This window comes from Leopardus geoffroyi, chromosome A2 (assembly GCF_018350155.1).
Source record: "Leopardus geoffroyi isolate Oge1 chromosome A2, O.geoffroyi_Oge1_pat1.0, whole genome shotgun sequence".
Lineage (NCBI taxonomy): Eukaryota > Metazoa > Chordata > Mammalia > Carnivora > Felidae > Leopardus > Leopardus geoffroyi.
The window spans coordinates 143,991,598-144,003,681 of NC_059331.1; the positions used below are offsets into that span (position 1 = coordinate 143,991,598).

The 12,084-nt window shown below is 39.1% G+C and overlaps 1 protein-coding gene across 5 annotated transcripts in view; it reads right to left on the reverse strand.

Moving 5' to 3' along the window:
• Nucleotides 1-12,084, reverse strand: part of GRM8 (glutamate metabotropic receptor 8) — a 765,850-nt gene that overhangs the window by 397,845 nt on the left and 355,921 nt on the right. For all 5 annotated transcript variants that reach the window (XM_045495503.1, XM_045495499.1, XM_045495500.1 and 2 more), the window contains exons 4-6: nt 9,868-10,003; nt 9,254-9,408; nt 8,021-8,158 (exon numbers count right to left, since the gene is read on the reverse strand). In XM_045495503.1, the coding sequence (XP_045351459.1) occupies nt 8,021-8,158; nt 9,254-9,408; nt 9,868-10,003 (429 nt within the window). The remainder of the gene's footprint in view (nt 1-8,020; nt 8,159-9,253; nt 9,409-9,867; nt 10,004-12,084) is intronic.

Genomic DNA, 12,084 nt, shown 5'->3' on the forward strand with positions numbered 1-12,084 from the left:
TGAATTTTTTGTTTCATTAAAAATACATAAAAAGTAATTCCAACAATTAAAATATTTGCCAGCCAAATGTATGCCAAATTGGGCCTCAGCAACATGTCTACATGAATGTAGAGCAAGAGAACAATTTGACCATCATTTCTGACCATTTAACTAATTTAACAAATGTTTAATGCTAAGCATATTCTTAGTCCTGAGGATACAGGCCCTGTCTACTAAAAATTTATAGATTAATCACTTAATATTTTCATTATCTTTTTATAAGATATAAACTCTTTGAGGAGAGGGAGGGAGATTTTTAGTATGATACAGTTTTAATAAATGCCACAACTAACCAAAAATAAGACTCTCCAGGAAGTCTTCTCAATGAGCCTTAGTAAACTCTGATCACACCTCATTTTATGTCTCTTTTGTCTTAATGTATCCAATTTATTATTCAGCTAGATAGTTCTTCTTGATTGGATGTGTTCCTAGGAGTTTATGGTAAATCTCTTCTATCTCATCAAGTCATAACAGCCATGTGATTCCCTCAAATCCCATGGGTTTAAAGGAATCCCAAGGTAAAGCTTCTTGGAAAATATTCCTTTTATAATACAAATAATTAGCCCCTTTCATGTAACTGTTTTGTACTCTTTTCAGGGAGCAGGGGGAAAGATATTAAATTCTCCTAATGTTGAGCCATCTGTATATCCTTTCTTTTTTTGTTTTGTTGTAATGAATTGTTTCCCTTAACTGAAGTTTCTTTTTTTTTATTTTAGGTTTATTTTTGAGAGAGAGAGAGAGAGAGAGAGAGAACAGAGGTGAGTGGGAGAGGGGCAGGGAGAGAAGGGTGACAAGATCCAAAGCAGGCTCCAGGCTCTGAGCTGTCAGCACAGAGCCCAATGCGGGGCTTGAACCCACAAACCATGAGATCATGACCTGAGCTGAAGTCAGATGCTTAACCAACTGAGCCACCTAAGTGACCCTCAATTGAAGTTTAATAATCATTGAGGGAAAGATCGTTTCTTCTAATGTTTTCTGTGTTTTTCTCCCCCTCCCTCAGCTTCACTGACCCAAGTCTTACTGTAATGTTTCAAATAATTGGTTCTCAAAAGCGCTTAACTGTCCCTTGATTGTTTAGATTTTCTTTTCCATTTCTGAGTCCTTCAGGGCAGTATTCCAGAGATCATGTTCATCCAGATTTGTGTGACTCTCAACTGATCAAGCTAAGGTCAGAGTCCATTGTATGCTTTGCAGAAAGGGTTTCCTAGACTTCTAAATTCATTTTGGCTCTGTAGAATGGGTGTTTCTCTGTCTTAAGTTATTACCTGAAAAATGTGAGAGTTGATGTGCCCTTGAAGTTTACTCTAATCAGAGGGTACTTGTTACACTTTTATAGAAGTATAGAAATTCCAGTAGTATTGGTGCTTCTCAGACCAAGAGCATCAGTCTGAGCTCCTTAGTAGTCAAGGAGCTTCACAAAGAGGAAATAATTAAGCTTCAGTGATCACTGGGGAAACATTTAGGCTACTATACCAGGAAAAATAGTGGACTGGATCTGTACAACCCAGACCCTCACTAGGAAAGGTGTTCTGAGCAGGAGAGGATTGAGGAAAGAAACAGGTGTCAAATGGATTTAAGTCCTACCATCACCTACAGATAGCTATAGGGCTTTGGGCAACTCACTTAGACCAGATGGGCCTCAATTTCCTTCTCTTTTCTGAAAAAAAATAATTGGGCAAAATGATCTGTATGGACCTTTCCAACTCCTTTACTCTATGTGCATTTATAACTGACAGTATAATTTCTTTAAGTTTTCAGAGTATTTTTGGTTCCTGATTTGGCAAACTTTGCAATCTACACTACAGATTTTGGAGATACAGGTGCATCTGTGTACATTTCTTTAAATTTAGTAATTAAGCTTCCCACTTTCAAATTTCCTAATGAGGACACACACACACACACACACACACACACACACACACGCGCGCGCACGCACACACACACACACACACTTCTAATATGGAAGCTCAGAAGTGGTATAAATAAGTCATCCTGGGATTTCTGCTATTTTACTCAGTAAGAACAAGAGCATATGGGCTAACAGCCACCTCATGGTGCTAATGTAAAGACATTGCCACCCAAAGAGTTTTCCTCTAAGCAAGGGGCATACAAGGGTGGCAGAACATATTTTGACACAGGGGAAGTTATCTTAGTTTCCCTTCACTCTGGGTCACCAAATCAAATTGTCTAAATCCATCCTTCGTCTTAACCACCCAACTCACTCACATGGTCTCCATGAGTCCTGGGTGAATGGGTAAAAGCTTCCACCTTCTATAGCCTCTCAAAGCAAATACAGGACTGTGGAGAGGTAGTTACACCTGAAAAGTTACCTAGTTAGTTATTCTGGCACTAGAAAATAAACTGAAAAAGAAAAAAGGAAAAGAAATTGACAGGCCTTTCAGGGAGCTAATTATTGAGCCTGCTATTTGGTTCACTGACAGAATTGCTTGTTTGTGGGAAGAAACATATTTATGCATTGCTTTTTCCATTACCACTATTTCTATCATCATAAATAAGAATCAATAGGCCATTTCAAGTAGCATATGTTCACCACCATTTAGCATTGGAGTGTCAGCCATATGCAGGCTAGGCAGCAGTGCCCCAACCTCCTGGCTAAGGATTAAAACCCAACAGACAAGGAAAGCACTTCAAATGCCGGGAGACAGTGTGAATGTCTGTGCGAGCAATTTGAGGGCAAAAGCGGTCCTTTCTTTGTCTCTGTATCTGTAGCACAGCGTCTGGCACAAGACAGGTCATCCAAAATAAATAAACAAGTGAATGAAGGGGTGAGTGAGGCAAAAGAAGGTTTGAAGATGCTACATGGGGCCCACTGGATTTATTGGCCTGGTCACGGATGTTGTTTTGATAAGGGCAGAGAGAGCTATCCACAATTCACAGTGAAGAAATGAAGGCCAGAACACAGTATGAGCCAAGAGGGAGCCTGCCTTTGGGGAGCAGCTCGACTGTACGTACCCCGGTCCCTGCAATATTCACTGTCAGGCCTCACTATGAAGATGAGAAATCAGAATGACAGCCATAAAAAAAAGTCAAGCAAGACCTCAAAAGAAAAACTCCCCACTGCCCATGAAATTCTTGCTGGACCAAAAAAAACAGGCAGATTGGGGACTAAGCAGAGAGAAGATAGGAAAAAGAAAAAAGTGAGGTGTTGGAGGGGAAAGTGGAAGAGGAGCTTAGGCAGAGGCCAGAGTGGGGTAACGGGGATGTGAAACCCAGTGCAAGGACAGGCAGAGATGATGAAGACCCACATTTTTGCAGGGAGGCTGTGGGCATCTGGGTTGTGAGGAGTGAAGAGGCATTAAAGCTGAGAGTAGAAGAAGAGAGGGAGGGGGAAAAGGAGAGAGAGGTCAGATAAATGTCTATAAAACAACACCCATCACCACTGATAACAAGTACAAAAGAATCCTTTTTTTCTTCTTGAGAAAGACAAAGGGAATTTTAAGTAGGATTAAGTAGTAGTAGCTTTCCGAACTCAGCAGCTCTCAGAAGCAATAATAACCACATAAATAGCTAAGTGGATGGTAGGAATCACTTCACTTTGGAATCTGGCCAGCATATCAAAGTTAACAGTAATATCACATCTTTCTGAAAGCTTTCCTGAGATTCTAGGGGGGAAAATCATCTCAGAAAACTGTTTGCACCAAGTTAATGTTAGGAAGAGGATGCTCCTCACTGCTTGAAGACATTCTATCTCCTGAAAATTGATAAGACAGAAGCCCTACCCTGCTGGGAAGCACTCTTTTATCCATGTAAATACATTGCCAGTATCACCCCCAATGGAAGCGAATAATTATGTTCACGGATTATCATTGCCTAATGTAAAATTTTACTCAGAATATAACCCACAAATGATACCCTAAATGCAGCAAAAAGTCCCTCATAGATATCCTCTTTCACACAGTTCTCTAACTTTTTGACTCACTGTGGATGGTTAAACACGAACTCTGTAAAGGCCAAATTTTGAAACACAGACATCTGTATACATTCATTTCTGAATTTGGTGGGATTGGACAAATTGGAAATATAAATAATTTTCGAACCCTGGACACCTCTACTCCGTGAATACCCATAGATTTTCCTTCTTAATTTGACCACTGACGTGTTAGATCATCTTTCCTCCCCCAAAACAGAGATGAAAACTGCGTTTTGATGGTAATTTGGGGCACAAACATCTTCTCTCAACATCTGGAAATATTCACGTGTTACCACTTCAAGAAAATTAACTTAGAACATTGCATAATTTATTTCTTTCCCACCCAGAGACAAGTTATTTCAGTATCACTCACAATGGAATTTGCAGGAAAATCTGTTTACTGATCCTGTTTCCTAAGGGTGCACTTGCCCTAGCACTTGGAGTAAACACCATTTTAAAGGAACGGGACATAGGTCTTACTGACAGACTTTTACAATTTTAGCCAAATAAATAAAAGGAATATGAAGCAGACATGCCATCAAGTGTGGACTATACCACAACCTCAGTCAGTATTATGCCTGAAATAAGTATCAGATATACACCATCTACAGATGCTAAAAGGATGTCAACATACATCAACTTTGTTTTTTATTTATTTTTATTTTTTTAATGTTTATTTATTTTTAAGAGAGAGAGAGAGAACAGGGGAGGGGCAGAGAGAGGGAAACACAGAATCCGAAGCAGGCTCCAGGCTCTGAGCACAGAGACGGACGTGGGGCTGGAACCCACAGACTGAGATCATGACCTGAGCCAAAGTTGGACGCTTAACTGGCTGAGCCACCCAGGTACCCCTCAAGCCCCTAATAAGAGTTTAGAGAAACTTATTATTCTGAAAACAAGTCTATTAAAAAGTTATGATTACTTTATAACTAATTTCCTAGTTATTAGTTATAAATACATAAAACGAAGTTCATCCACTTCATTACTTCATTGAATGGTAGACTTTCATTAGTATGATCTAAATGATAGGATGTGACTGCACACAGACAGTAACATTCAGAAGTCAGAATTAAGCACAGTGTAAAATATACCTGAATGAAAACACAGAAGGTACTCCATAAACTCCCCTTTCAAATCCTTCTATAAACTGGACCTTCTTTATTTCCCATTATTCCTTAACATGCACCCTTCTTTCCAGTAAGCTGGACCTCTTCACTGTCCTTCGTACACATCTCCATGGCCTGTGCTACTCTGTGTCTTTGCCCTGCTGCTGGCCCATCTTCTCCCTCATCTTGATGTTCTCTCTTAAATCTTTCTTATCAAACTCTCACCTCTTCCGTGAAGTTTTGAATTTTCCAACCTGAACTTACAGTCATACATCTTCTGAAGTTCCACAATATCTATGTCCAAATTTAGCTTTTAATGATGGGATTTTTCCTCCTCTGCTCATATACGATTTTACATGTACCTTTTTTCCCCCTAACTAAATCACATTATTTAAAGGTAACACCTCCCTCTTGATGCCTCTCCTAAAGTTTCTGTCAAGATCCTATCCCACAGCTAATTTTTACTCCTTCTGATTGCTATTGTTACCTGACAAGATGCTCAAATGTGCCCTATCCTAAACGAAATATCTGTAACCCCACTTCTTTCTTTCTGAAGGGTTTTACCATACCTTTCTTTCCTTGCCAAACTTTTTTTAAAAAATCCTTCTTTCCTCCCCTTCCTCTATTCCAGCTCTATCTCAGAACCTCACCATCTGAGTCTGTCACACTCCTGATTCCTCAGCCATACCTCTCCGCAGCACTGAAACGGCACGCACCCCATCTTTTCTCCTGCACGCTGGGAGGGCATGTCCTTCCTGAAACCCATCATGTTCTGCTGCCCTTCCTGATTCCTCTCCTAGAATCTTCAGTTATCATCCCTCAGCTCTGCTCCAAAAAGTTCTGGCAACTGCATCCCTGCCCTTGCCTTTAACTTCCAAGTCTCCATCTGCCACACACGAACCTGTATTATTAGTACTGAATTCTTTGTGGGGTCTCAGACCTTATGCTGCCACCTGCTGGACAGTTCCATGGGGCTATCTCAAAAACAAATTCAAGTTTGTCCCCTCCCAACCTACCATTCATTGTCTTCTCTGCGAACTAATTACATTACCTTTTTCCTAGTCCTAGCTGGTAGAGATTTTACATTCAGAATCTCCATTGCTTACCCCCACCCCACTGTTAGTCACTCACCATATACTTGCTGTAAATACTACTTTCCAGGACTTTTTTCCTCGTTCTGCCCTGATTTGCACATCCTTGTTTAGGCTGTGACTGCCTATCACCAGGACTACTGAAAGGGCCCTGACTAATCTTTCACCTTCCTCTCTCCTGATCTGCAATCCTCCTCATACTTATGCCAGAAAAATCTGTTTGAAACAGGTATCTGAGCAACGCCCTAGACAAAAAGCCTCAAATAATTCTATTCTATAGGTAGAATAAAACCCAAAATCCCCAGCTCTGGGGTTTCTGGAAAGAACTTGAAGAACTTGCATGACACAACCCCAGCCACTCTCCCTCTTACTTACTATCCTCCCTCACTCACTCCAGCCCCCACTCCAGTGGGGGATTTTTATCCCCCACTATGGCTTGACCAAGAGCCTTGCCCTAGATCCTGGAATGGCTTGCCATCATATCTTCACATGGCTGACAACATCTTGCCATTCAGGTCTCATCTCAATGTCACCTCCTTAGAGAAGCATTCTCTGACTGCACAGACTAATGGCCACCCTCCCTGCCGACACCACCTGGTCAGCCCTTCGCATTTACCCGCCTTGTATTTCCCATAAGCACATCTCAGCATCTGGAAGTATCTCTTCATTTATATGTTTACTTCTTTACTGTCTGTCTCCTCACACTAGAATGTAAGCGCCATGAGCACAGACCTCATCTCTGTTGCAGATCCTGGAAGGGGGCCTGGCACACAGGAAACCTAAAGTCAGACTCTCCACAGCATGCCGCCTACTTTTCACATCCCCAGCCTCATTCTATGTCTGCTCTAGCACTTATCATATTATGTCTTCTACTGAGCAGCTATTGCCAAATGAAATAATCAGAGGGAAAGGAGGATATATCAAAACATGAGAACAACGAGTAGGTGAGGGAGGGGTATATAGTTATAAAATGCTCATTCAAGTTTTGTAGTATTCAGTGCAGAAGATTTATGCATCTTTGTTAAAATTATCCCTAATCTTTTATGGTTTTTGATCCTGCTATTCACAGTATTATTTAAATTTCATTTTCCACATATTAGTTTCTATAAAAAAAACTATAGACAGCTAGATAGATATAGATATAGATATAGATATAGATATAGATATAGATATATAAAAAGGTTTTTTATATTGACCTTGTATCTGTGGTTTGGTTAAATTGACTAAGTTCTAAGTAATTTTTAAAATTCCATAGGTGGTTCTATGTACACAATCATGTTATCTAAAAATTTTAAAAAATGTTTCGTTCTTACATTCAAAATATGCGCATTTAATATCACTATTATTTTTAAGCACAAGATACAGAAGGTAAAGCATAAAAAAAAATCATAGCTGCAAGAGCTATGCAGGATATGGGGGACAATCGTATTACAGGGGACATGGATTGAAATAGTGCAAGAAAACCGCTGTCTTAGAGCAATGTATTATGATCTTCATCTTAACTACATGTTAAGTTCCTGGAGACCACTATTGTTTCTTGATTTTTTTGTCTATATCCCACCAAGCCTATTAAAGTGCTTTGCCCATAGTAGAAACTCAATAAATGTTTCTAAATAGAATTCAAACACACCAGTGTTGGACACGTCGCATGTGATCAAGAAATACTTGTTGACTGTAAGAACCAATGAACACACATAAGTTTGTTGAATGATCAGTGTATGCTCAATCCTGCTGAGAAACTGATAAGAAACTTGAAGAAATAGGAGATACTCTGATCATTGTCCATATAGAAAAACTTCATTTTTCAGTTAATGATAAAACAAATGCACGAAGGGAAACATTTCACTGGTTACCTGTGCATTTCTTTATATGAGTGTTCCTTTTTCCATGTGATCCTAACTTGCATCCAAAATTCTCCTCCCAAAATTCTGCGAACCACACATTTCTTCGATTATTGGCAAGAGTTCGGCTTCTAAAGTAGCGATCAAACCCTATTTTAGACAGAAAAGGTATGATTTTAATATTCTTTCACAATCAAAACCAAATACTGTCAGAGCTTTTGAATGGCTATTATGTCAGACATTTGAATGAATATGTTGTGATTATTGCATGAAAAAAAAACCCAAAACGTATTAACAAATGGGGAAGAACCAATAGCCCAGAAATTAGTCTTCCCATATGGTAAAAGCCAAGGGTAATCAACAGATAGTATCATCACCCTCACTCTTCACCATTGAGTCACCTGGCTGTATAGATGAACATAACAGGAGGGCCTGTTGTTAATGTCATCATCACAACCTCCCCCTCTCCTCTACATCACAGTGACCAGCGACATTCTGCTATATATTCAGAACCAACTCAGACTTTTCTCATTCTTCTCTCTCTCTCCTAACAGGAGTCAATGTTCCAGGTTGCTATGCTTCTTCCTGACTCAAAATGTATCTGTCCTAGATGTTCCATTTTTCAGCTAATCCAATAAACTAACCAGCTCTGATGTAGTCTTATGCAGTCATGGGTAATGGGCTAATGTGTTAGCCTGCTCGGGTGACACCTCATAGAAGAGAGATCACCTGGAACTAATGTTTTCCTCCAAAAGATAATGGGGAAGGTAGGAATTTCAGTCACTGCTAAGATGATTGGAAATGATACCTTGGAGACAAACTTCCTCTCAGGGAAGCTCCATATCTTTGCTGTTGCATTTACTTATCTATAGGGTCAGCCCAGTCTCACATCTCCATTCTATAGAAAGCAAATACTCTCCCCATGACAATGCTGTAACCATCATCTATGCCATGGAAATGCGCAAGCTTAGAGGGCGACATCATGGAAAGGGCTAACATCATAGAAATATCTAAGGCCAACTATAACTCCCTTTTTTAAAGAAAAAATGTAATGGGTATTCTTTTCTAATGAAAAATATATATTGAGTTAAATAGTTAATGTCTTGGCATTTCTACCATCAGAATTACAAATTCTATCCAGAATCATCAACCATGGGTACATTTCATCATATGCTGATATTCTGGTTTTGCCTTGGAGTTTTGATTCAATTGGAATGAAACAAATTTTCTACGGCTTGTCCTTACCATCAATTGATGCCCTTTTGGGCAGAATCGTCACCGCTCCTTCTGCAATCTCCTCCTGCTGATAAACAGGTGCTATTTTGGATCCCCAACTATCTGAGCCAATCCAGAGAAAATGACCACTTTGGTTTAATTTTTTTGCTGCTTCCAATATCCTCCTACAGGAATAAAAAGAAATAAAACATACCATATTTCTCAAGAAACACTACACTTATGAATGTTATAAGACCAGATATATTGAATTATATACACTCAGTAGGTCAGTGTTAAACAATTAGTCAATCACTAACTGCCTGAGTCTTATCATTTCTAAAGGAAACATATTGACACCTGCTAGTTAGCCTTATCCTTAACCTCATTCACATTATTCTGTCTATCATCCTTACTTGTCTCATTTCTTTCAGCCCCCAAGTTTTACTTTATAGACATTTCAGACTTAGGAACTACAAGGCTGTTGTGTCTCTGTGCAGCAGAAGGCAATCTGTAATTGCATGAGAATGCTGCAATTCCTGTGAAATCTCACAAGATTTTACATTGAACATGAAATATGTTAAAAAAAAAAAAAAGGATGTGGATTGCACATCTGATCCAACATCAAGAAGAAAATTAATCCGCACCTGATGTCATCTTCATTGGCAAACATAATCACTGCCCGAGCATTAGGTGTTTCTAGCAGGCGTTTGATAATTTTTTCAAATTCTCCAGGTCTTGGTTCACGTGGGATTTTCTGTGATTGAGCAATGCAAACACCACCTATTTTAAAAAGAGAGAGTGACTCAGAAATGGGACTTATTTAATTAACCAATTTAATGAGGTTAGCTATTTTATAAAAACGAATGATTCAATGCAGTATATGTTTTTCAGACCTTTCATTCTCACCTATTAAAAGCAATCATGTTTGTTGCATTACTATATACATCAAATAAATGACATCAATTATTTAATCATACATCAGGGTTATTGCTTTATTTTCCAAGCTTAAAGATTATTTTTGTGGATGTCTATAATAAAGCTAAAGTGTACAAAATGTGTAATGACAGTCAAGGAGTGCAAAGAAGAATGGCTGTTTTGATTCATTTGATGTTAAGTTAAAAAACAAGTGCCTGGATTAATAAAAAGTGTGAGTATGTCTTATAGGTGAGACCACCTATTAAGTAAAAGGATCCTTTTGCTATTTTATCTATTTGTAGACCTGCTTTAAAGTTAATTTCATTTTACAGCTCATAGTATTACAGTGAAAGTTTTATGTATCAGCAAAATGATATGTTATGAAACAAGCAGTCTTCAAGACTATTTGAGACGCAGGCAAGTTCCAAAGATGCAGACCCTCAGTTGACATTATGTCTCCACCAAGAAAATCATAATGGCAGCAATCCCATCCCTCTATCACAGAAGGAAGGAAGGAAGGAAGGAAGGAAGGAAGGAAGGAAGGAAGGAAGGAAGGAAGAGGGGAAGGGGACAGGAAGGGGAGGGGAGGGGAGGGCAGGGCAGGGAAGGCAAGGAGAGGCGAGGTGAGGAGGAAGGAAGGAAGGAAGGAAGGAAGGAAGGAAGGAAGGAAGGAAGGAAGGAAGGAAGAAAAAAAGAGTTCTTCCTTTGGTCTCTCCTTCTAAGGCAATGAGAAACCAAAGAGAAAAGTTTAGAAATGACCTCTGCCACCTGTCAGGGTTCCTCAATTACAGTAGAGTAGAAAGTGAACATATTCTAATATTAGAAGAAAAATGAATATTAGCAATATGATTCAGTTGCATTATGGCTTACATAGGCTTTTTTTGAGTCAGATGAGAAAGCACCATTTATAACATTGCTTCAGTAGGTAATGACATTTTTACTTCCAAACAATTGCCAATACATTCAGTCACCCAAACATTATTATGTTCCACTATATGGTTATGTATTGGGCTGGACACTGGGGATGCACAATCTAATCTAGGAGTTATACCATCTAGTCTGGGAGATAGTCATTCCAATAAATTATCATAGAATATGAGGTAAATTTTACAATTAAGAGGATATACCTACATAATGGGAACACAGAGGAAGAGGTAATTAAAGTGCTTAAGAGATTTTAAAGAGCAAATATACATCCATCTAGGAACAAAAGTGGGGCATTTCTGGTATAGGCAAAAGTATGAAAGAACCTTGTTTGATCATGGCCTATGGTCAAGACTGGCTGGGGCTGAGGTTGCAAAGAATGGCCAGGCCCAGCTTGAGAATGACTTTGTTAGACATGCCAAATAATTTGGACTTTATCTTGAAAACAATGGGAACCCACTGAATATTCAGAAGCAGGAGAATTGCATGATGAGTTTTATGCCTTGGGAAGAAACCTCAGGTAGCCAAACAAAGAAGAAATGTCTGGTAGCCAGACAACGGCCATTGTGGACAGACTTACCATGTGTAGCAATAATGTATGCTAACAGTGTTAGAGTACTGAAGGTTATATTTCTTATAAGTTAAAGCATGGTCTAAGTTATCCCTATGATAGCAATGCTCTTACTAAACTCTTCAGGAGTAGGAATTGCCCATAATCCACAGACAGAGCCTGTAGATAGCTAGCCTACTAATATGCCATTAATAGTTGTGGTGATTGATTCATTGTTTCATTAAATATTCATTGCACGCCCCTACTGACTGCACAGGGGCTGTGGATGCAATGGTGAATATAATAGACACAGTTTATGCCTTCAGAGTGTAGAAACATTGTGGGTAAAACAGGCTTAAATGCAAACAACAACAACAACTAAAGTAAGTATATAATTATAAATTATGGTGAGTTCTATGAGAAAGACCAAGGGCATTTAATTTACATGGAGGAGTGTTCAGGAAAAGTCTCC